Raw genomic sequence first — 23,938 nt, 5'->3', positions numbered from 1 at the left:
TCAAGTGAATTTGTGAAAAAGAAGATGGAAGGAAGGAACAAAGGAAGGTAGGAAAGAGGGGAGGGAGGAAGGAAGGAAGGAAGGAAGGAAGGAAGGAAGGAAGGGAGAAAGGGCAAAAGGGAGAAAGGGAGAAAGGGAGAGAGAAAGGAAAACAGGGTTGGCATCAGAGTACTCACCCAGAGAAGAGCTGTCCCGGCCTGGTGGTCCCATTCGTCCCTTCTCCTTCTTGCCAAAGAGACGGCCTATGGATGACTTGATGCTCTTCTTCTTGGGGGCTTTGTGCAGGGAATCTGGGGTGCCTTCACTGGGTGAGCAGGACAGAGTAAGGGCCGACTCCATCTAGGATGTCTGCTCTTCTCCCAAGTCCTTGTCCATCCCCCTGATACATCCTCCCAAGCAAGCCCCTCCCCATCCCATCCTTTGTCCCTGCTGACCTTCCCCGTGAAGGTCCCCCATCTTCCAGGGATCCTGCTTGCAGTGCCAAGGCCTGCGTCATTCTCTCAAGACGGGCAGAGCGGGGAGTGGGAGGTGGGGTGTCTCCTGGGATGGCTGGTCCCTCCCCTCGTGGAGCACCAGCTTCCTCCTTGGGGACATGATTCTGGGGACAGAAAAGCAGAGATCCTGAAATGAATTGGAGGGGTCATGTTGGGGGCTCTTCATTAGTTGGGATGTCTACTAGGGAGTGTCTGGAATGGCCTTGGTTCTGGGTACCATTTCTGAAGGTAGCCTAGATCAAGTAGGGGTGAGTTGCAGAAATATAACAGCAATGAGTCCCACTGGAGCTTGACCAGTGTTCATGTATCCTAGCTTCTGGTGTCAGAAGTGGGATCTGCTCAGACTCAAGGAAAGCTAATAAGTTACTCATTCTGGAAGCTGGGAAACTGGGTTTAAGGTAGTAAAATAGGCCTAATATACTTTATTCCTCCCCAAAGGTCAATTCTGATGATCTAATGGTAGTTCTCAAATGTACGTTTAGTCACAAAAAAAAACCTTATAGAAACTTAATGCATACAACAGGTAAAAGCAGGCCAGATTTGACTAAAGTTCAAGTTAAGGTTCATAAACTCAGTAGCTCAGGCTTTATGCCCTTTAAGTTGGAACTTTTAGGAAGAGCTAAGGTTACTTTTGAAAATCACTGGTGTGAGGGGCTATTGTTGCTGTTTGTTGGGGAGCCCTGTATCTGACTTCCCCTGGCCACCCCACCAAATGAAGGATTTCAGAACACTCACAGCTTTGTCGGTGCCCTCGCGGGCAGGGCTAGGAGGTGCCAGACGGGGTGTTGAGTGGCCAGAGCTGGGAGGGGAGGGGCTGGCAAGGGTAGAGGTAGTGAGGGAGGGGGGCAGTGAGCAGCTACTGCGGTAGCGGCCCAGTGAGTCCAGGCCAGAGCCAGACACCCGGCTCTCCAGCTCCTCAGCCCTTTGTTCTGTTGTCTCCTTCTCCTCTTGGATGAGCCTGAGGAGGGAATGGGGGGAGAGTGCATGAGAGGACAGAGGCAGGCAATGGGGGACAGAATCTGGGGATCCCAAAGGGCCAGGAAGGCTTGATGGGGCACAAAGAATTTCTGGGGAAAGCACAATGAGGTTAGAGGGTCTTGAGGTATTATTCATCATGGCCTCATGGGTTCAATGGGAGTCAAGGGATCATCATAGTTCCAGAGATCATGGAGGAATGGGGGACAACAGGATGATTAGGGTCTACATCAAGGCTACCAGGATGGTAAGCTCATGGTTCTGTAAAATCGTAAAGATTACAGAGCGGGAGGTCAAATTCCAAGGAGGAGAGAAAAAAAGCAAGATCATAATATCAGAATAAGATCAAAGACTCTGAGGTCCACCTAGGATGTGGAACTTCACGGAGTCATTTGGTATGTGAATCGATGCCTCAACTCAGAATGAATGACTTTGGATGGAAAGTGGTGGTCATGTTGGTATATCTGCTGAGACCCACGAAGAGTTGTTGTTAGAAAATTGCCAAACAGGGCAATTTCTGGGAAGTCAGGGTAGACTTTATGGCAGTGGAGGATTTATAATAAATTGAGGATTCTTGTTAGGTAAAAATTCTTGGTATCTTGAGTTGAGGTTCTTGAAGTATTAGGATGAGATTCTTGGCGTTTTGGATTGGAGACCTTGTGTTGTGTTGAGATTCTTGGGATACCGGGGGACTCTGGGCATTAGTTGTGTGAAGCCATGACCTCCATGGTGTATCAGAGGACTCTTGGTGTAGTGGCTTAAGAACTTTGGCATTTCAGGATGCAGTCTTTGGTGTATTGGGCAATTGTGAATACTGGATGGGGAATAGATAGAAAGATGATAGATGGATACACAGATAGATAGATGGATAAATAAAACAATAGATAGATAGATAGATAGATAAGAAGCACATAACATAGGAGACTTCTGGGTGTTTCCTGGGGTATCCTCGTTACTGGAGGGAGCGTTGGGCTGGAGGAGTTCCTTGAAGCTAGTAGGACAGGAGATACGCTCAGACCTTCAGATCAGTCTCCAGAGCCAGAGGGGCTATGGGGTCAGCTCAGGCAGGGCAGAGAAAAACTGGGCCAGTGCTCACTTGATCTCCTTGTTAATGGCTTCCAGCTGCTCTTGAAGCATGATGGCCAGCGTCTGCACGTCGGCCTGTCCGCTGGGGGAAAGTAGCTCAGCTCCAAACATCCCCTCAGCCTCCTCTTCGTCTGAGCCATCCAGCTCCCCAGGGAACGGGGGTGGCATGGACCCCGCAGGGGCAGACCGCTCCCACTCCTGTCTCTGTGTGGGGACAGAAGGATGCCAGGTGGGTGGTGGCCAAAGTAGGTGCTGGGTCTTCCCTCACCTGTACTGATCTTGTCCACCCTCCATGACCCTGCCCATGTCCCCTGAAAATGACTGGCCACACCATGTGATCCCACCCGACTTTGTCTCTTGACAGGTCCCTTGCCTCGACCAACCATGACTCTATCCCGTCTCCTGATTCCACCATTTCCCTCGACCCAGCCCCCTTCCTTTCTTCACCTACACCCCCACTGTAGGATTCTATGCCCTGCCCATCCCCCAGACCCCACCCCTCTCCCCACCTCATCATTCCTGTAAAGTTCTCACCAGGTAGCAGGATATCCACGTGAATAGATGTTCAGGCAAGTGGGGATGATGGAGTTGTGGGAGAAAAAAAAGACAGCATGGGTCCAGGAGACCCTGTTTCTCAGCCCAGCCCCCTTCCAGAGCCATTGGACGCCACCCCCTGCTCAGTCCAGGCCCCAGAAGTGGCTGCTGACCTTGGAGGACTCATCCTTGACCCCTGACCAGCGGCCCCTCTTGCCTGCCCGGCCACTGCCGGCCCCATAGGGGTCCAGGTGGGCACCAGAAGGTAATGTGGGTGCCTGGGAGTAACGAAGTTCCAGGGCACTACCGGGGAGAGACCTGTGGGCACGGAGAGGGCAGTCAGAGACCAAGGGGTCAGGAAAAGGGAAGAGAGGTCAGGAGTCATGGGAAACGGCCTGGGGTCAGGGGACGGGGAGAGGGATCTGAAGTCAGAGGTCAGGAAAGGTCAGAAGTCATGAAGTCAGGCGTCAAAAATAACAGGAGTCAGCGGAAGCTTTGGGAGGACAGGGAGTGGGGGGTGGGGAAGACCCGGCCATCAGAAAGGTTGCGCTTGGCCAAGGGGGCTCCTGTGGGCAGAAGGACTGTTGTCACCTGGAGTAGGAGGATGGTGGCCTGCCCCGCAGCTGGTCGATCTCCATCTGCATCCGCTCCATCTCTGCCAAGAGCTGCTCCTGGTGGGAGAAAGTTGGAAGCACCGCTTCAGAATCTGCCCCATCCCCGAGAAACAGCCTTCCCCTCCCAGCAATGCCCGCTCCGTGTCCCTGGTCCCAGGCATCCCCCCCACCCCCCGGGGGTCTTCCAGGCCCCTCCTTACCTTGTTGAGCAGCAGTTCGTCCTGAAGCTTCTTCATGTTGGCGATCTCCTCACTCAGTGAATTCTGTGGAGGACACGGGTGCAGTGAGGGGTGGAGCCTGAAACAGGCATGTCCTGGGGGCTGTAAGTGTCCAGGGACTGGCCGAAGGCAACCCCAGGGGAATGAGGTGGGCATGACTAGTGAGCTGGAGGGCATGGGGGTTGTGGGGCCAAAGATGCATCTGGGGAGGGGAATCCCTGGGAGCCCCAGAATTTGGCATCCTGCATCATGAAGATTCAAAGTTTGAGGGTGCCAAGGATCAGAGGCTTGGGGAAAAGCCAAGAACTCAGGCTCTGGGTGCCCCAGAATTCAGCCCTCGGGGTGTTTAGACCAGGTGAGAGAATGGTACCAGCCAGACCAGAGAAGTCTGTTGGATTCGAACTCGCAATGCCCAGGTTTGGGATCTCAACTACCATTACGGGGAAAGGTCTGGGGCCCGGGGATTCGGGCAAGAGGAGGTCCAGGATTCCGGGTTACTGGAGTCCTGGGTCGGGTCGGGGCACACCTTCTCCTCCAGCGCCCCCATGCGCTCCTTGAGGTGCAGCTGTAACCGTTCATTGGACTCGCTCAGCAATTTGTCCACTGTCTCTGACAGCCGCTTGTTGTGGTCATCGTTCATCTTCTCCCGCTGCCGGGCCTGCCCAAAAGTCGGCGGAAGGGGATGATCAAGCCCACGCGGCCCAGAGCACCGCCCCTGCTCTCAGCTCCCGCCCCCGACTCTGCCCCCTCACCTCAGATCCTCCCCCTGCCCTACCTCCCCCGCCCCCCTCCCCCCCCCCCGCCCCGCCGCTTCAAAGCCCCACCCTCTCCCGTCTTCCGCCTGCTCACCCGTTGCAGCTCCTGGTTCTTTTCCTCCAACTGGGCCTCCAGCTGCCGAAGCCGCTCCTCGAAATTCCCATGACGTTCCTCGGCCTAGTGGACGGAACCCCAAGGCATCTGACTTTGCTCCGCGAGGACTCAGTTGGGCCCAAGGTCCCGCCTCCCCCAAGGCTGGATGCCAGGCCCCGCCCCCCGCGCTCCAGGCTCCTCCTTCGAAGGGCTACAGACTCCGCACTAGGATTCAGGCCCCGTCTTTTCCTCAGGCTCTGTTCTGTCTCTTTTGCGTTCCGAGCCATCCTTTCAGTACAGACTAGAAAACACCCCCCACCAAACCTCCAGGCCCTGCCTGCATTCCAAGCTCCCTCACTTTCCTGGACCCCGGGCGCTGCCCCTTTCCCCAGAATCCCAGCTGCAAGTCTCCTACCCTACTAGACGGAAGACCCCCGTCTCATCCCCAGACGCCACACCCCACACTCCCGCCCCTGGCCTCTCCTCACTTTGTTGAGCGCAGCCACACGCTGGGCCAGCTGGGCCTCTATCTCAGGCAAGGTCTCGGCCTTTTGCAGCGTCTGCTGAAGCTTCTGCTTGGCGTCGTCCAGCCACTCGGCTAGCTGACGGCTCTTCTCTTCACTCTGGGGGAGGACAGGGATGGGGGACGGGGAGAGCGGGAGAAGCTAGGTCACGCGGGCCACGGCCTCGCCCCCACAGCACCTCCCTGGCCACGCCCTCACCTGCCGGTACAGCGACTCCTTGCTGGCCAGCTCGTTCTCCAGCTTGTCGTTGGCGTCGTGCAGCGACGTGGCCTCACGCTGGGCACTCAGGTAGCGCTTCTCCAGCGTCGTGATCCGCTCCTCCATATCCTCCCGCTGCGCAAGCGCCTGCGGAGGGGGCAAAAGTTCACGTGGACCACAGCTCCCAGAAAGCCCCGGGGGGTGGGGGTGGGGGGGGAGTGTAGGCTTAGAACCCCGGATCAGACACCCCAGGGCATCCTGGGAAATGAAGTCTCCCGTATCGGGGCGTCAGAATGATGGAACCACACCTGCCAAGAACTCCCAGGAATAGCCAACGTTAAGACCCCGACCGACCACCGGAGGGTTGAAATGGTGGTACCACGCTTTCCATGAGCTTCTAGGGCAGTACTGTCTGAGACCCTCCCCCTATGGATGACCTAAGGTCCATGGAAGGGAAGTCTTCACTCTTCTTGGCCCACTTCCCTCAAAAATCCAGGCCTTAGGGCGCCTGGCTGGTTCGGTCAGTAGAGCATGCAACCCTCGATCTGGTGGTCATGAGTTCAAGCCCCACACCGGGGGCAGAGCCTACTTAAAAAATAATAAACTACTTAAAAAAAAAATCCAGGCCTTAGGTTTTCAGCAACTTCTAGCACAGCCTAGGCTTAGAACCACAGAGCAAGTGCCCTAGGGTCTCATAAAAAACAAAAGTCCCTTCCATGTAGGAGGCAGCATCTCCCAAGAGCCCCAGGGTCACACATGCTTAGAAAACCTAAGACGGTGCCCCAGGGTCTCATGGGAGATGGACTTCCGTCTGGGAGCCCGTGAGGCGGGACCACACTTTCCAACAGGTCCCAGTGCCACCGAGGTTCAAAAGCGGAGGCGAAAGTCCCAATGATGAAGAAAAAGGCTCACTCTCGTTTCTCATCAGATGACTTCCAGAATCCATACCCTACACTTCCCAGCGGTCCCAGGGGCGTAGGACTTAGGCTCAAGGGGCCTCAGCCAGGATGGGGTGAAATGCAGACAAAGGAATTCAACTTAGAAGCACAGAGAATTTTCCAACGGTAACCTAACTACGACCAGTCATTGAGCGCCTACCATGTATGTGTCATGTTCCAACCCTCTGGCAAGGGTCATAAATCCCATCGTACAGGTGAGGAAACTGAGGCTCAGAGAGGAGGAGAGTCCACACAGCTTGTGGACTGAATCCAGGCCTGCACCATTCCTGAGCTCTGTGACTTTGGGCGAAGGGGGACGGGGAGGGTTAGGGGGAGGGAGGGACAGAGGGCAGCCCAGCAGGGGCTCCGGCCTCACCTCCTTGAGGTCGCGCTGGAGCTTGGCGTTAGCTTCCTCGGCCTTACCCAGCTCGCGGTGGGCGGTGCCCAGCTCCTCCTCCAGCTGGCTCATCTGGCGGCACAACACCGCCAGGCGCTCCCGCAGCTGGCACACCTCCGCACGCTGCCTCTCCAGGGCCTCCTCCAGCTCCGCGGTGCGCCGGTTCGAATCCCCGCCAGGACCAAGGCCGTTGGCAAGGGGCTGGAGTAGGGACAGTGAGAGAAAAAGGGACAGAACCCAGAGTGGGGGACACAGAGATAGAGAGAGGATGTAAGGAGAAAGTTGACGGAGGGCAGGGGAATCAAAGACCAGTAAGGGTCCTGGAGGTCACAGAAGTTAGCTAGATGACTTGAATCAGAGGTCAAAGGCCAGAAAGGCTCTTAGGACTTCCGATGTCATAGAGACATTGAGGATCGCATCAAACATTAAACGGACCATCACAAAGTCAGGGGGCTGAGTGGAGGTCACGGGGATGGGGATCCTTGAAAAGCAAGGGGAGCGAGGTACTTGCATCTCTCACCTGCCCATCCCCCTCCTTGCCGGGCTCCTCCAGCCCCGACCGGCGCCTAGACAGCTGCTCTCGAAGGCTCAGGGTCTGGGAACGGGAAAGGGAGATCAGGATAAAGGGAGTCCTAGAGCCCCCAATTCTACTTCTCACTGGCTCTGGTCCTGCTGAGGCCATCCCAACCCCCAGTCTATCCTTGTGTCTCTCCTTGGCCGCCCAGCATGGAGTCCACCGTTATTCATCCCCCTAGCCTCCTTGTGGCCCTGTCCTCTACAGTCTTAACTTTCCCCGTCCAACTATTTCCTCCGCTTTCAGTTCTTGCCCTTAGCCCCGAACCCACCCAATCAACTTCGCCCCATTGGTAGCCCCTTAGTCCCTCCTCCTTCTTGGCCACGCCCCCACCTCCTGATTGCTTAGCTCCAACTCCTCCTCCAGCACCGCCACCCGCTCCAGCGCCATCCGCAGCCGCTCCCGGACCTGGGGATGGGAACAGGACAGAGTGAGGTGGAGATCAGACCCAATCTAGGACAGGCAGAAAACCCCTGGCACGGCCTGATGGGGCAACACGAGCATTACTCTATCTATGGTGTGTGTGCAGCTCCAGCCAGTTACCAAGGCAGCCCCACCCACTGGTAGCCCCCCCTCCCAAATTAATTTTTCTGTTATCAGTCAAGTCCCAATCTGAAGTGGCATGTCCCAATCAATCTCAGGCAACATTCTTCCCATTTAGGACATCCCCAATCAGTCACAGCCAGAATCTGTCCTATCCAGGGAAGCCCCAGCCAACCACAGCCTTTCGTTCTGCATCCGATTTTCATACCTTCTCATCCAGGGCCTTGTGATGCTCGAAGAGGGATTTTAGAGCCTTGAGCACCTCCACCTCGGAAGAGACCCCACCCGGGGACTGGGCCTGGCGCTTTACCACGGTCATGCGCAGTGACCTCTCGTGCCTGGACACCAGGCATTCCAGGTGTTCAAGGAGAAGCTACACGGTTAGGTCACCGGGCCAAGGAAAAGAGGCAAGGGAAGAGAGGCAGAGTCAGGACAAGGGTGGTTCAGACAGGTGGGACGGACACACGGAGGAAGGGGTGGAGCCAAGCATAGGGGTAAAGGAGAGAGGTCAGGAAAAGACAAGGATATGAAAGGTCGGGGCATGGTCAAGGAGGGAGTAGTGCAGGAAGAGAGAGCCATTACGGAGATAGGGGAGAAAATATGAAGCAAGGAGGGGACCAGAGGAGACAGCCAGGCAGTGGCAGTAGGGAGGCAAGATGGGTAAAGAAATGATGGGTCAGGCTGCAAACCCCCGTGGCCCCGCCCACCCCGCTTAGGCCCCGCCCCACACCCCGCCCCCTCACCCGCGTGTTGTTCCGCTCCGCCTTCAGCTCTGCAATCTCTTCCTCCCGCTCCAGCAGCTGCTCCCGACATAAGTTCAGCTCTTTCGTCAGAGCCGCAAACTCCTGTCCAGATGTGGGCAGGAACCGGACAATTAGATCAATCCTTTCCCCATGTCCCTCATTACATAGGACTGGGAGTTTGAAGGCCCCGCCCCTCCCTGCTAAATCCCCGCCCCTTTCCGCGGCTCAGGCCCCGCCCATCACCGGCACGGTCTCCCCCCCCCCTCCTTTCTAAGCGCCAAGTCCCGCCCCTTCCGGACCGCCCCCTCCGCGCCTTCAGTGGTCGAGGTCCCGCCTCCCGCAAGCCCCGCCCCGGTGCCGCCCAGACCTGGGGCAGAGCGATGCTGAGCTGGCGCTGCAGCGAGTCCTTCTCGTGGCCCAGCTCGCGCAGCCGCAACTGTGCCGTAGCCAGCCCGTCCTGCGCCTCGCGCAGCGTCTCCAGCAGGCGCTCGCGCTCCGTGAGCATCGTGACCATAAGGCGCTCCAGCTCGCCGCCCGCCTCGTCCGGGCCCAGCGCCGAGCCCCGCCGGCCATCCTCGCTGATGGTGGGCATCACCTCGCACATCATGGCGGCGGTGCTGGCCTGCGGGAGTGGGGAGGGGGCAGGGAACAGAGACCGGCCTCGTCGAGAAACTGAGGCACGGCCATTCGGATACTACATGGTGGAAACTGAGGCGGCGCAACCCAGGCTTTGTACTGAAGAAACTGAGGTCCATCCATTCTGATCATGGCACAGGATAAACTGAAACCCATTGCTCTCACGAAATCAGGCGCAGCTACCTAGGTGAGAGCATCTGGGGAAACCGAGGCCCGACGCCATCAGGCACTGGCAGCAAATCTAGGACCAGTCTAGTCAGAGAAACCAAAGCCAGGTGACCCATTGCCTGAGTCAATATGGGAAAATCAGTCTCTCCCTGTTCTGACCCTGCTGGGGGCCGGCATTAACCCACTGCATGAGTGAGAAACCGGAAGCTCAAACGAGAACCATGCATTCAGGAGGCCAAGGAACTGGGGTCACAGAATTAGGTCAGTGGCACCGTATAAGGTCACAGGGATGTGACCTATACAGCCCAAATCCTGCCCTCAATTTTCCAGATATCTGGATCCCAGCTCCGGAAGAATCTAAAAACCACTCCATTTGCTAGCCATCTCCCACAGCCTAGGAGTCCAAGATCCAGCTCCCTCCTACCTCAGGTCACAGGAGGCTAGGTCCCCAATTCCCTTCTTTCCCCTAGACCCAGGAGTCTGAGCCTCCAGCCGCTTCTTCCCCAATCCTGGGGGTCAGACAGGGACACAAGAATCTGAGCTTTCAGTCTCCAACCTCAGACCCAGAAATCCCAGCCTTCAGACCCCTCTTCCCCCAGAACCTAGGAGTCCAGGCCCCCAGGTCCCAGGAATCTGGGTGCATGAGCTGTGGGCGGAGATAAAGGGAGGTCTCCTGAGCCGCTCCCTCCACACACATCAGGTCAGACGGGTCCAGCTGGCCCGGTGGAAAGCAGAAGGGACTTTCGCTCTGTTCCCTCCTTTCCTTCTGTCCCTTCAGGCAGCAGCATAACCGGTTCTGAGAGTGGATAGTTCCCAGCCCCACCCAATGTGCAGACTATGTCCAAAACCTGGAACTGGGGTCTTGGACTCCAGTGAGAAGAGGAGGGGCTGGAGGGCCCTGGAACCTGGGAGAGGAGGCAGACAGTCGCCTTGGTCTTTGAAGAGGTACACCTGGGAATCTAGACGCCGGCATGCCAGCACTCAGAGGCCAAACTCATGACAATGTGTATAAGGAGACAGGTCAAGACCAACATCGTGTCTAAAACCCAGAACCTACTCAGGAGCTGCAAACAGGATGTTTTAGAGAAGCCGCTCCGGAACTTCAAATGCACTGAGAACGAAATGAGATCTAGCAAGGCTGGATGTAGAATCTAGAAAGCCACTGGCGTGAATACAGCACAGAGGGCAGAAAATGTACAGTAAAATCCTCACATAGGGCTAAGGAGAGGGAGGGGCACATTCTAGAACCCAGACCTAGAATCCTGAACCAGCCAAAAGCGATCCAATATGTTAAAGAGTATCCGGGTCACCCAAGAACCCTGAACACAAAGGGGTGCAGAATGATATCTAAGAACATACCTAATGCAATGCATAACGAACCCAGTCAGGAGAAATAATCTAGAAAGTGACACCTACCAGGGATGCAGGTACAACAAAGAACAAATCAAGAGCCACACTCTTAGCTTTATCATGTGTCTACATGATAGACAGAAGGGAGAAGATATGCTTCAGAATTGAGAACAGGCCCTGGAGGTGGGAAAAAACCCTAGAAAGTAGCAAGGAGTCTGCCTGGAACTTAGAAGTGCCTGGGGGAAGACGCAGAAGCATGCTGGGAATTGGGAATTTACTGGCATAAGGACTGAGCTGGCAAAGGAAGGGGGGAGAGATGTTCTGGAAATGAGGACATTTCTAGCTGAAGACTCCAAAAAGAGGAGATGAGCCTAGAGCCTGCTAAGAATGCTAAAGTAGCAGATGGAGGAGGAAGCCCACGATCCGCCAGGAGATAAGTTCTACACAAAGGTCACATTAGGGAAAAGATGGACAGAAAAGGTGGGAATGGATGGGCCTAGAACCCAGTACCTGCAAAAGGGGGAAGACGTACAACATTTCAGTGGGGATCCTTTAGATTTAAGACCGCAGAATTGGATTGGAACCTAAAACAGGAAAGTGCCTCTTAAAATTGACAGCCCAATTTGGAAAAAAGCTAGAGCCCATATCTGGAACACACATGTTCTAGAATGTAGAATGTCCCCGGGGAGAGAAAGGAATCTAGAACAGTGCCAAGGATGTGGCTGAGCCTAGAACACACCTAAAATAAAATGTTCGCAGAGAATCAGCAAGTTCTGGTTTCGAAAAATTTGGAACACGTGTGAGAAGGAGGGATCAGCATTTAGCTTGGGGGCACTACCAAGATATTTGAATTCCTTAGGGAAACACACGCCTAGAATTGACCGCCTAATCTAGAATTTAGAATATACCTTGGGTGAAAACGGAACAGAGATATTGACTGAGAGTGTTCTCAGATTCAGAATGAATCTAGAGCATTGCAAGAGCACAGTTTAACCGGAAATATGGAAGATAGCGGGTAGGTTCTAGATCATCTGATGAACCTAGGTCACAGAACGCATCTAGAGGAAGGGGTGTATGTTTGGCTCATCAGCCTGAGAAGGTGCACTCGGAGGATGAGACATCATAACATAGGAACATCTTGATGGGGTGTTGGAAACATCTCAGGAAGCTGGGTCTCAGGGAAGAGAGTAGAGAGCCCCCAGCACCCGAGATGATATGGGGACGAGGCAGGGGTTTGTTAAGGCCAAGGGAGATGTCAAGTAGATGGGGTTTGTGAGGCTGTAGGAACCTGGGTTCCTAAGAGTTAGAGCTAAGGGTCTAGATACTTGGTGGGGGCCTGGACTCCTGGAGATAAAGGACAGGGGATGGAAGCTCGGAGCCCAAGTCCTTGTTGGGAAGGAGGGCTGTGGCAGGTGGCTTTGGTGAGCAGCACAGAAGCTGGGGTCTGAACCCCTGGGTCCCTGAAGGGGATACAGGACCTGGGACAAAGCATCTAGGTCTCCAAGGGGGGAAAGGTGGGCAGAAGGCAGAGAATTGCATTAAGAATTGCATTCCAAGCCCCTGAAAGGGAGAGAGTCATGGTGCCTGAATCCCTAGTCAGGCAGCCGCTGGGGTGCCAGGAGCCTGGGTATAATTGCCTGAGGGGCACAGGGGCTGCTGAACTGGGTTTCTAAAGGGGGCAAGAGCTGGGAAACTGGATTCCCAGGTCCTGAGGGGCTGGGGGCTACCAGCTAGGGCCTTTAGGCAGACGGAGTGAACACTGACAGGGTTCCCAGAGTCAGGTGGGAGCTGAATCCCTGGGTGCCAAGGTCCCTGAGGTGGACTAGGCAGGAACATTCAGAAGCCCTGACTCCTCGAGAAGCAGCTGGGGTCCCAGAAACCTGGGGTACTGAGGACGCGGCCGAGAGGCTGGCCAGAGGAGCCCTGAGGCCCAGGCGCCCGGGTCAGAGAGGCCCCGGGTATCTCCGGGTCAAAGGCGCGGCTGGGGGGATCCCGGCGCCGCAGGCGCCCCCTCCCCGGCGGCAGCAACAGCAGGAGGTGGGGGAGGTGAGGCTGCCGAGTGAGCTGACCATGGACAGCTCCAGAGCGGGCCTGTGTCCAGGGCGGCCGCCGAGCCGGCCTGGACTGAGGGACCGGGCTGGCTGTTCAAGCCGGAGGGCTGGAGATGGGCAGACCCGGTGCACGAATAGGGGACTATGCAGACGCGACGGGGGGCAGCTGGCCCTAGCTGGGAGATCTGACACAGCCACAGCAGGTGTCTGGAGCTCCCGGGACTGGGCCGAGGAAGAGAATGTAGGTCCAGAGGAGGCTCCCGGGGCTGAGCTGAGAAATCCAGGCTCCTGGGCCCTGGACGAGGCGCAAGGCGGCAGTACGCCTGGAATTCTAGGGTTCGGTTGGGGACTCTGAGAACCGGGAGGGGCACGCCTGAGTGTCTGGGGTTGGGCTGTGGAATCTGGGCTCCAGGGCCCCCGGGTATAAAGAAGGGAGTCCAGGATCTCGGCAAGGCGAGGGAGGCTCGGCGAGGGGTCCCCGGGGTGGGCGCTGCCAAGCGGGCTGGGCCGGGCTCTCACCTACCTGGTCCGCGGCGGCTGCGGGCGGAGCTGGGCTGCAGGAGGGACGTGGGGTGGGGTGGGGGGACCGGGCGGGGCCCCTGGCGGCGGCCGGGGCCCGGATCTGTGGCTCCGGAGCCCTGTCTCCGCCGCTCGCGCGGGCTCCGCGTCTCTGGCTCCGGCTTGGGCGCTGGGGACCCCCCTCCCCCTCACAGTCTCACAGACCTCTACCCCCTAAAATAGCCCCCTGCCCCTATCACCGTTCAGCCTCCCCCCCGCGAGGCCGAAGCCGCCAGATCCAGGGGTGCCCACCAGCGCCCCCAAAATCCCACCTCCCCCCCAAAAAAATTCCTCCTCCCTCCCCCCCACAGCTCCCGTGCGGTCGTGGCCCCTTTAACAGGAGACTGACAGACGGCCCTGAATGGCCAATGGAAGGCGTCGTCGGAGCCGGCCGGTGGCTAAACCCCGCCTCCGCACGGACTGGGAGGGGTCGCGCGGGCGGAGAGCGGAAGGCGGGGCTCAAGGAGCGCCGGCCAATAAGCTCGCGGCGTGCGGCGGCTGGGGCGGGGGGCGGAGCCCGGCAGGGGGATGATGTCACCTGGAGCTAGTGGCGCGCGGCGTGGAATGCGAGTCGCGACCCCGGATCCCGGAGGTGGCGCGCGCTAGCCCTAGCGCCGCACGGGACAGCAGGGCTGGACCGACGGTGAGGTGGGACTAAAGGTTGGATTTTAAGGCGGGGGCGGCTCCCGGAGACACGCGCTCAGGTTGGAAGGTGGGGTGAATGGCCGGTCGGCGAGTGCACCTTACTCTGCACCCCCTGCGCCCACCTAGGGAACTGCACGCGGCACCCTCACCCCCCACGCTGGTGATAGTACGGCCTGCAGGCCTCCCCTGGCGAACGAAGCTAATGGTTCGTTCCACCCCGCCCACACAGAGGCTGCCCACAGGCTCTGCAGCTTCTCGGGACTCCTCCGTCAGACCAACTACAGAAGGGGTTTGGCCTTCGCCCTCAGTCTCTCTTAAGGGCAGGGGACGTTGTCTTCGGCTCTGACCCCGCAGTCGGACCCAGACCAGGTCCCATCCTCCGCCTCGGACTTATGCCTAGGGAGCCGGCCAACCACCGCCTTCAGACCTTGGGGGAAAGTTCTGCCTCTGCTCTCAGGCTCTGAAAAGCAGTCTCTGGACTTCAGCTTCTCTCCACCCACCCCCAACATCTCCAGACACTCTAGCCCCAGGATGCAGGACAGATACACAGACACTCAATGAGGGTCAAAGATCTTTAAATAAGGAGCCGGTGACAATAAATACTGTACAGGGGAGGGGGTGAGGGTGAGGGTCCAGATCTGTGGTTTCAGCCTCGAGACTCCAAGGACCTGCAAAGAGGGGGAAGAGAGGGGAGTCAAGCTCAGGGAAGGGGACCCGGGGAGGCATGGGAGAGAGCCGGGCCTGGGCCCAGGGCAGTGGACTGAGGGATTCTGGAGAGTCGGCTGCAGACCTTGGGATGAAAGTGAGCCTAGGAGACCCCCCCAAAGGATTTAGCCAGAATAGCTTGTGAGAGCCTGGGTCAGGGGTCAAGGGTCAGAACCCCAGAGAGAGGAGCCGGGGCTGGGGGTGGTGGCCATCAAGGTCCCAGAAGTCACTGGTCTGGTCTGGGACTCTGGGGATAAAGGAGGCGGTGGAGGCCGCAGGGGTGTGGTGGCAAAGGGCTCACGAGTAGCTCTGGTGCTGCTGGCGCCGGCGAGCAGAGCGCATCTTCTCGAAGCGGGCCTCCATCTCCTCCAGCACGCGCGGCGTGTAACGCACCACCAGCTTCACCGAGCCCTGGGCTGCCTTCAGCAGCTCCACTGCCTTCTCGTGCTGCTCACCCTCAACACTCTGCAGGGCGGTGTACAGACACCTGGGCCTGGGGCCTCCCACCCACACCCAGCCCCGACCCTACTGTGAGTGAGCCTGGTACCAGCCCGGGCTGCCAGGGCCTTGTGTCCTTCTGGGAGAGGCACATTCACTCTTGGCTCAGCGTCCTCCTCCCCCCAAACCTGCCAAGTTCCTCATGTCAGGGACAAGCCCTCAAAGCCCTCAGTCACCAAGCCGGACCTCCAAGTCCACCTTTATCCCCTCCCTCCCCAAAGCCTGCTGTTCCACGGCCCCATCCCTCCTGCTCTGACTCCCTACTTTGTCCCTGCCACCCTGGCCCCAGTTCAGGCCTCATCTTCTCCCCAGGGACTTTCACCTAGCCTCCTCCCTAGAACTTCTGGCCTCCAGTCTCTACCTTCAGTCCATCCCCTACAGAGTTCCAAAGGGGTCCTTCGACCCCTCCAAGCTGAGCCTATCCCTCCGCTGTTCACAGCCTTCCCAAGGCTCCCCAGAACCCTTGAGATGAAGTCCCAGCTTCCCAGGTTGACACTCGGGCCCTGCATGGCTGGCCCCAAGCCCTTTCTGTTCAGCTCAGAGGAGTGTAGAGTCACAGCCCTGACCTACAACATCCTCAGCTAGTAATACTCTTCTCTACCCTATTTGCCTGGAGAACTCCTCTGCATCCTTCAAAACCCAACTCAAATGTTCCTTCCTCTGCAAAAAACTTCCCTCACCTACGCTGGTCTAGTGTCCCATTTGGGCTCTCATAATGCTTTGTGCTTCCTCATTATTATCTCCCTGGATCAAGATTATTTCAGTCAGAGTCTATCTCTCTCACCAAAAAGGAGTCCTTGAATATGGGAGCTAAGGCAAACTTCTTTCAGTGTCTCTAGCGGTGCCCAGCACAGGGCTGGACAAAGAGGCAGTACTCAAGCGGTGCATGTTGAATGAATGTCAAAAGCAGGGACTGCGCTAACCTTGAACAGACCGGGAGCCCAGCCTCAGTCCCCACTCACCACGCCATTCACGGACAGCAGCTGGTCGCCACGCTTGAGGCCTCCGTGGCGGTCAGCCACGCCTCCAGGGATGACACGGGAGATATAGATGGGGGAGTTCTGCTCCTTGCCCCCCATGATGTTGAAGCCCAGGCCCTCATCTGTCTTGGGCAGCTCCACTACCCTGGGATGTGCATGGCCCTCACTGGCTGTGAAGGCAGCCACCGTGGCCTAGGAGAGAAAAAGTGTGGGGAGGTGAGGGCCCCTCCCTGGTGGGTGTACGGACGAGGGGGGAGGATCTGGGCCAGGGAGAGCAATTTAGGCCAGATCACTTTCCCCACTCACGGGGCACCTGCCGCCGTTCAACACAAGCTCACACTGTTATGAGTCCCTTTTAGTTCCCTCTCAATGCTTCAGACATCAAAGAGAATGTCTCCATTTTGGTATGAGTGCCTCTTAAATACTCACCACTTGCCAATCTCGATTTTTAACAGAGAAAAACAAGGCCTGGAAGGAACTGAGAGCCTCCAGGGGGCGGCAAGAAATAGCATACAACTATAGTTTACTAAGATTTCAGTGTTTAATGCTATTTCGTTGTATAGGTGTTAAAGGGTATCCTCTTGTCAGGTATGCGGTACTAGCTTCCACTGGCGGTTGCTGCAGATGCCTTTATATGACATTTAAGTAAAACGTGAGATTATTGAAAAGATCAGTAAATAACAATAACGCTGGTACATAGGTTCGGCAAAAATCATGAAGGAGGAAACGGGCACAGTTGACTTTAGGAAGATACTAAACCAGACCATGCAGTTCAGCGGATAGCGTGGGTGATGGGGTGGGGGACACCAACCTTGGCCGTGGCGTGGGCCCGGATTTCAGCACTGCCGGTGATGTCCAGCGTGTCATAGAGCTGCTCATACACCTGGTGAGGACGCAGCAGCATCAGCGAGCCACCAGCCCCCTGCTCCCTTCAACGCCGGAGTCCAGGCCCGCAGACCCTCCCACCCAAGGATCCGCCCCGCCCCCGCGACCTGGAGCCCGAGGAAACTACAACTCCCGAAGAAACCCGGAGCTGAAGCGCTGGCACCCCAAGGCGGGCCGCCCCCCGGCGCTGCTGGGAGGCGTAGTCCCTGAGCTCGGGGCGACGATCAGGACGGGCGGCCGCCCGCCTGCGTCCCGGCGCCGCGCTGCTCTCACCTCCCGGATGGCAGAACAGAAGCGGCTCTGCAAGACTCGCTGGAGGGCCTGCAGCTTCTGCGGGGGCAGCTCCCCGCTGCGCTGGAGCCTCTCGAGGAGCTCCACCGCCCGGGACACGTCTGCGGGGCGGGGGCGGGGCGCATAGACACAGAGTCAGAGACACGGAGAAGCTCGGAGAGATGCGGCCAGAAACCAGTAAGGGCGAACGCAGACAGATCCCGGGAAAGACAGCCGAGTCTCAGTCGGACACCCGCAGAGTTGCCGGTGGCAAGGGAGACTGCGGCCAGCCAGGCGCCCTGCGCCCCAGAATCCCCATACGCACGCAGGCAGGGCTGTGCGGTGGGCGCCCCTCCTGGGCCCGCTAGCCCACGGACCCTCCCACACCCACGAACGGCCGACTCGCTGCGCCCCGCCCCGCCCACCCCCGCTCGATTTGCCCGCCCACCCGCCGGGGCCTGGCCGGGAGGGGCGGGGACCGGGGTCCCGGACGCGGGCCGCGGCCGGTGGGCAGGGCCCCCTGGCGCGCTTACCCCGCTCCAGCCCCAGCGGCTCCACCAGAGCAGCCATGTCGGCGCCGCCGCCGCCGCCAGCTGCCCGCCTGCCCGGTCTCCGGCGAGGAGGGCGGGGCCGCGCGAGGCCACGCCCCGGGCGGCGGGCGCCCCCCTGCGGGGGCGCGGCCCGACGTGCGCTCGGCTCCCGGCGTCGCGGCCGCCCCACCTGCTGCCACGCCTGTCTGGCTGCCCTACCCGCGGCTGCCGAAGGTCTGTCCGGTTTGCGACCCCTCGTCTTGCAGCTTCTGTTTACACTCCTTCCGTTTCGGTCTGCCCTGCCCGCCACATCTGTCTCTCCCCTTTCTCTTTTTTCCACGTTTGTTGGACAAACGTTATGTTAAACATCCGGACACTCCGGTGAGCAGGACAAACCCATAGCCCTCAAGGAACTTAGTCTATGGGGGAAGGGAAGTAGGCAACCAGCTGCGACTGTGACAAATTGGAAGTAAGGAGGTGATGATCTAGGAGGGACACTGACGTAGAGTCCTTGGAGGGAAGTTCATCAGGAGGTGGGGCATGGATCATTTTCCAGGCAGAAAGGAGCCCACGGGGTAAACATTAAGAGTGGTTCATGACGGTGAAAAGGTAGGCGGCATACAGGTTATGCATGGCCTTGTGTGTTGGCATATACATGATGAGGATTTTGGACTTCATGGTAAGTCCTAAGAGTACTGTGATATTCCAACGTGTATTTTAAGATCCGTGCAGCCACCGTGTGCGGACTGGATTGGATGGTAGCCATAGTGGAAGCAGGAGGCTCTCCCAGCAATCCCGTGATGGCTTGGACCAGGACAGAGGCAGGGAGGATAGGTGGACAGATTTTGAAACGTCGGGACGTGTCCTGGTAATTTGCTGTGTATGATACTAAGGTGCTGGTGGGGCCTCTTGTTAAGATGGTCTATGCTGGAGAAGGATTATCAGATATATTTTCAATCTGAGGAGCCCGTGCAGCACCCAAGTCTGAAAGCAGTACTGAGCATTTGGGCAAAGGTGGTGGATAAGACCATAGGAGTGGACAAGAACGCTGGGTACAGGGTAATATAGGACGAAGAGGACCTAGGACTGCTAACATTTCAAAGTTAGAAAGAAGATTTAAAAAGGGGGGGGGGGTGCCTGGGTGGCTCAGTTGGTTAAGTGTGGGACTTGGACTCAGGTCGTGATCTCATGGTCCATGGGTTCGAACCCCGCATCAGGTTCTGTGCTGACAGCTCAGAGCCTGGAGCCTGCTTCGGATTCTGTCTCTCTGTCTCTCTCTGTCTCTCAAAAATAAACAAACATTAAAATTTTATTTTCCAAAAAAAAAAAAGGGGGGGGACGGGGTCAGGAAAGTAGTAGGGAAACCAGGTGGGAGAAACTGTTAAGAAAGTGCTTTTATTTATTTTTTTAACATTTATTTATTTATTTATTTATTTATTTTTATTTTTTTTTATAATTTTTTTTAACGTTTATTTATTTTTGAGACAGAGAGAGACAGAGCATGAACGGGGGAGGGGCAGAGAGAGAGGGAGACATAGAATCGGAAACAGGCTCCAGGCTCTGAGCCATCAGCCCAGAGCCCGACGCGGGGCTCGAACTCACGACCGCGAGATCGTGACCTGGCTGAAGTCGGACGCTTAACCGACTGCGCCACCCAGGCGCCCCAACATTTATTTAGTTTTGAGAGAGAGAGAGAGACTGATTGAGAGGGAGACACAGAATCTGAAGCAGGCTCCAGGCTCTGAGCTGTCAGCACAGAGCCCGATGCACTTGAACCCACAAACGGTGAAATCATGACCTGAGCTTTAGTCAGACGCTTAACCGACTGAACCACCCAGGCACCCCAAAAGGGTGCTTTTAAAAGGGGAAGCGGGCAGTGGTATCGGATATTCTAAAGAGGCCAAAGGAATATAGGAAATGTAGACAAGACTGTGGAGAAGGCTGATTGTTGCCTGCCCGCACCATTAGCTGGATAGGGATGCGGAAGCCAGAAAAGGGCTTTGGCAAAGGGAGAGAGAGCTAGGTCAAGTTTGTCTCTCCCTCTCTCCCTCAGAGTACAAAACATTTTTACAGTTGAAAGCAAAATCCAAGAATACAGAAAGGCTGATACTGAAAAGAACCTGCCCCTACCCCCGCCCTAACTCTCCCCACTGCAAGAGGCAGCTTATGGCTGTTCAATCTTCTAGTTGCTTCTGTATCTAAGTAACATGCTATGTCTCAATGTAGCAATGTTAGATGTTAGTAATAGATTACATATTGATTTTCTGCTCTTACAACCTTTCTGCCTTCTTCCCATGGTAGTTTTCTCCTACCAGATTTTCGGGCCATCCATCAAGTGCTCATGGTATGTCTGAGTACTTACTATTTCCTGCCGAGCCCAAGTAGTGTTCTGTGCTTCCCTTTCCTTTCCTGGACAGCTTCTGGTTTTCTTTTTGCTTTCCTGGGATTTCTATGTGCTTTTCTTCCATCACCTTCTCAATTTTTCAAACTTTCCATCACAAGGAATTTTACGGATTCTTTTTGAGTCAGGTTCACTGAAAAATAATTGACAATGCAGCACTGTAGAAGTTTAAGGCGGACAAACAGCATGATGGTTTGATTTATGTATATTGTGAAATGATTAGTGTCATTGGTTCAGCTACTGAACCTTCTTTTTAACCTGAAAACTCCTTGGAAACTTGAATTCTCTGACCCCAAAAGGGTTGGAAGTGCTCTCTAGAAACTGCCAAACTGGGACTTTCCTCCATTGCTCTGAATCAGATCTAGTTTCCTCTTATTTATTTTTTTTACATTTATTTATTTTTGAAAGACAGAGTGAGACAGAGTGCAAGTGGAGGAGGGGCAGAGAGAGAAGGAGACACAGAATCTGAAGCAGGTTCCAGGCTCTGAGCAAGAGGTCAGCACAGAGCCCGATGCGGGGCTCAAACCCACGAACCGTGAGATCATGACCTGAGCCGAAGTTGGACACTTAACCGACCGAGCCACTCAGGCGCCCCATAGTTTCCTCTCTTTTAAATCCCTTGTTTTGGTGATGTATATCCTGTTAACTTCCTTAAAAGGTCGTGAGATTTCTTTTACTTTCAAGAACGTTTGTCTAATTCTTTTTCTCCCCTAGTACTTGTAATGTTTGTAACAGAACATTTCAGGTCACGAAGTATCTGATTACAGAATGCATCTCAACTCTTAACTTGTTAATGTTTTCAGCTCTAAAGTTTCCATTTGACTTTTTTCTTTTTTTTTTTTTTTAATTTTTTTTTTTCAATGTTTATTTATTTTTGGGACAGAGAGAGACAGAGCATGAACAGGGGAGGGGCAGAGAGAGAGGGAGACACAGAATCGGAAACAGGCTCCAGGCTCTGAGCCATCAGCCCAGAGCCCGACGCGGGGCTCGAACTCCCGGACCGCGAGATGGTGACCTGGCTGAAGTCGGACGCTTAACCGACTGCGCCACCCAGGCGCCCCTGACTTTTTTCTTTTAAAGACTGCAGCTCTCAAAGTTCTCCATCCTGGGGGCGCCTGGGTGGCTCAGGAGGTTAAGCATCTGGCTCTTGATTTCAGCTCAGGTCATGATCTCATGGTTTGTGAGGTCAGGCTCTGCACTGACATCACAGGCCCTGCTTTGGATTCCTTCTTTCCCTCTCCCTCCATCTCCCTTTCCTTGTTTTGTCAACATATAGAACAACATTAGAATGCCTGGGTCAGAATGCCTGGGTCTGTTGGCTGTTCTTTCCTTGGTTTTCAGCAATGCAAGTCCTTGTCTTTCTAAAGTGCCTAATGATGTTTGAGTAGATGCTGAGTATTGTGTACTAAAAATCACAGAGGCTCTGAATGAGACCTTCCTCCAAAGGGCTAAGTTCTCTCCTGGCAGGAAGATCACCTAAATCCTGATGAGGTTCACTTTCAGGTTTCTTCATGTCTGCTGTTTCACTTGTGGCTTACTCCAATATGGTGGCCGCTCTGGGGATCTCCAGCATGGCCATTGCTCCCTGCAGGGTGGGACCCCCAACCTGTCTCCCCCAGACCCGCAAGGCCGCTGCCACTTCTGCTCAACTCTGTAGCCTCCAGCTAGTTCTTTCCCATGAGCCCTTTTGGGGGTGGGGGTGGGGAGTTTCTTGCACTGACAGCAAGCAGTTTAGCAGTTGGCAAACGCCTTGAGTGGGGATTGCGTGTAGATCTGGGGGCTCAGTGCCCCATCTGGCTCAGCATAATTTTGCCCTCAAGCCCCACCTGCATAGTGTGACCTCTGTGAACTCAGCCCAGTGGACTGCCACTTTGAGTCTGTTCCCCCAAACCAAATTGGCAAATGTCCTCAAAGAAAAAGGGAGGGTGTTGGCTTTCCTTCTCTTAGGCATCAGACTCCCTCGAGCCCAGGTCCCCAGTGCCTTTCACAAGTTCTTTTACAAACCGTGACTGGTCTTTATATAACATAACCGGCATGTGCCACGCTAGTCCAGAACACTGTTCTTTGTAGCCAATTCCAGAAGTGTAGTTGCAGCATCTGGGCGATCTTTGAGAATATGCTAATTAGAGGCACTGAGCTCTCTTTTATTCTCTAAAGTCTTCCTTCCACGGCCAGTTTTTCCACTTAACCTCGTGGTCTCCTGTTGCAGGATTTTCTCAAACGCCTGTCACCCTTGGGTGCTTAGGACGACTGAAGCAGTTAGAAGCATAATCCATGTGCTTGGTTTTCAGCAATGCAAGTGCTATTCTCTCTAGAGGGGCGCCTGGGTGGCTCAGTCGATCAAGTGTCTGACTTTGCCTCAGGTCTTGATCTCATGGTTGGTGAGTTTGAGCTCCACATTGGGCTCTGTGCTGTCCGCGCAGAACCTGCTTCAGATCCTCTCTCTCTCTCTGCTCCTCCCCCACTTGCACTCTCAAAAATAAACTTAAAAAAAAATAGCATAAACCATGTGTGTCAGACAGATTTAATAGACAGGCTGCCTCTGGGTTATCAAGCCAAGTTTGCCTTTAGACAGAGAAACTTTTCAAACACCAAAGTAGCTCCTGTATTTGCCTGGGCAGGAAATGCCCACCCAGCCCCCTAAACATCGAGTGCTGAAATGGAGGGTGACTGTTCCGCGTACAGATTCTGGAGTCCGCTACCCTCGCTGCACTTGTAGTTGTGGTCTGGAGCCGCTCCAAGATTCTGCAAGGCTAACTGGCTTCCTTCTCAAGCAGTCACCAGACTGAAGTGTCCTCACCGTCACCTGACGTGATCTTCTGTGTCCAGAAACAGCTGGAATCTCAACTGCTGATGGGACCTCCCCTTTCCTGTTAATCCTCCACTGTCAGAGCCGTGTGTGAAGTAAAAATACTCACGGTGCGGGTGGCTGGGAGGCTTGCTCTGTGAAGCATCCAACTTCAACTCAGGTCATGATCTCATGGTTCCTGAATTCAAGCCCTACATCAGGCTCTCTGCTGTTGGCACAGAGCCGGCCTCAGATCTGTCCCTCTCCCTGCCTCTCCCCCACTCTCACATGTGCATTCTCAAAAATAAACATTTAAAAGAAGAGGGGCACCTGGGTGGCTCAGCTCCTCCTCCCCCAGCTTGTGCTCCCATTTCATCTCCCCATCCTTCCCAGCTCTCCAGCCTCAACAACAGCTCCCCTTCCAAAATCACAGCTTCCACAGAGAAACCTCATCTTAGAGCCCCACCTCCACCAAGACATGGGTTACAGAGAGACGGCCCCATAAGAGCCCTGAGAAAGATGTTAGATGAAGAGAAAGGAAAAAGAAAAAGAAAAAAAGAAAAGGAAAGGAAACCACAAAGACATCTAAGACCCTAACAGAGGGAACCCTTTCAGAGCACCTCCTTATCCCAGTTTAAATGGCTCTGGGGTAGTGGGGGTAGCCCCAGCCACAGGTCAAAAAAGCCCAAGTTTTTGGCATGCCCTGGGACACAGACCAGAGTAGGGCTGCTGGAAAGGGCACAACCTTCTGGGAAGACATTAAAAGCAGCGAAGAAACCAAGGTGC

General features: G+C 55.6%; 3 protein-coding genes across 11 annotated transcripts in view; 1 reads left to right on the top strand and 2 right to left on the bottom strand.

Annotated features, from left to right (window-relative positions):
* PPFIA3 (PTPRF interacting protein alpha 3) overlaps window positions 1-13,592 on the bottom strand; it is a 37,257-nt gene extending 23,665 nt beyond the window's left edge. For 7 of the 8 annotated variants that reach the window (XR_007147439.1, XR_007147441.1, XR_007147440.1 and 4 more), the window contains exons 1-18: window positions 13,416-13,592; window positions 9,055-9,309; window positions 8,688-8,789; window positions 8,153-8,317; window positions 7,735-7,809; window positions 7,348-7,422; window positions 6,807-7,028; window positions 5,493-5,639; window positions 5,259-5,393; window positions 4,771-4,854; window positions 4,448-4,579; window positions 3,904-3,966; window positions 3,681-3,760; window positions 3,263-3,407; window positions 2,566-2,753; window positions 1,230-1,452; window positions 435-598; window positions 177-304 (exon numbers count right to left, since the gene is read on the bottom strand). Coding sequence is in view for 5 of the 8 variants with exons in the window: in XM_047836153.1 (XP_047692109.1) it covers window positions 177-304; window positions 435-598; window positions 1,230-1,452; window positions 2,566-2,753; window positions 3,263-3,407; window positions 3,681-3,760; window positions 3,904-3,966; window positions 4,448-4,579; window positions 4,771-4,854; window positions 5,259-5,393; window positions 5,493-5,639; window positions 6,807-7,028; window positions 7,348-7,422; window positions 7,735-7,809; window positions 8,153-8,317; window positions 8,688-8,789; window positions 9,055-9,294 (2,368 nt within the window). In the remaining 3 variants the exon portion in view is untranslated. Of the gene's footprint in view, window positions 1-176; window positions 305-434; window positions 599-1,229; window positions 1,453-2,565; window positions 2,754-3,262; window positions 3,408-3,680; window positions 3,761-3,903; window positions 3,967-4,447; window positions 4,580-4,770; window positions 4,855-5,258; window positions 5,394-5,492; window positions 5,640-6,806; window positions 7,029-7,347; window positions 7,423-7,734; window positions 7,810-8,152; window positions 8,318-8,687; window positions 8,790-9,054; window positions 9,310-9,915; window positions 10,469-13,415 lie in introns of those variants that run through there. The other variant, XM_047836152.1, reaches the window with a different exon arrangement.
* CE2H19orf73 (chromosome E2 C19orf73 homolog) lies at window positions 12,912-14,781 on the top strand. Its single transcript, XM_053447899.1, is given in 4 exon segments — window positions 12,912-13,133; window positions 14,063-14,203; window positions 14,205-14,360; window positions 14,362-14,781. Coding segments are annotated over 4 exon segments (717 nt in total). The 3' UTR covers window positions 14,560-14,781.
* LIN7B (lin-7 homolog B, crumbs cell polarity complex component) lies at window positions 14,635-18,044 on the bottom strand. 2 transcript variants are annotated; one of them, XM_047836168.1, is made up of 6 exons: window positions 17,967-18,044; window positions 17,437-17,555; window positions 17,090-17,161; window positions 16,261-16,470; window positions 15,102-15,265; window positions 14,654-14,763 (listed from the first exon to the last, which is right to left on the bottom strand). In XM_047836168.1, the coding sequence occupies exons 1-6, from the start codon at window positions 18,001-18,003 to the stop codon at window positions 14,742-14,744; spliced, it is 624 nt and encodes a 207-aa protein (XP_047692124.1). In that variant the 5' UTR covers window positions 18,004-18,044; the 3' UTR covers window positions 14,654-14,741. The 2 variants fall into 2 exon arrangements, with proteins under 2 accessions (XP_047692125.1, XP_047692124.1); XM_047836169.1 differs by lacking the exon at window positions 15,102-15,265 and having other exon boundaries at window positions 14,635-14,763.
* Window positions 18,045-23,938: the final 5,894 nt, after the last annotated feature.

The sequence above is a fragment of the Prionailurus viverrinus genome, chromosome E2 (genome assembly GCF_022837055.1).
Source record: "Prionailurus viverrinus isolate Anna chromosome E2, UM_Priviv_1.0, whole genome shotgun sequence".
NCBI classification, from domain to species: domain Eukaryota; kingdom Metazoa; phylum Chordata; class Mammalia; order Carnivora; family Felidae; genus Prionailurus; species Prionailurus viverrinus.
This window is presented reverse-complemented; position numbering and strand designations above follow the sequence as displayed.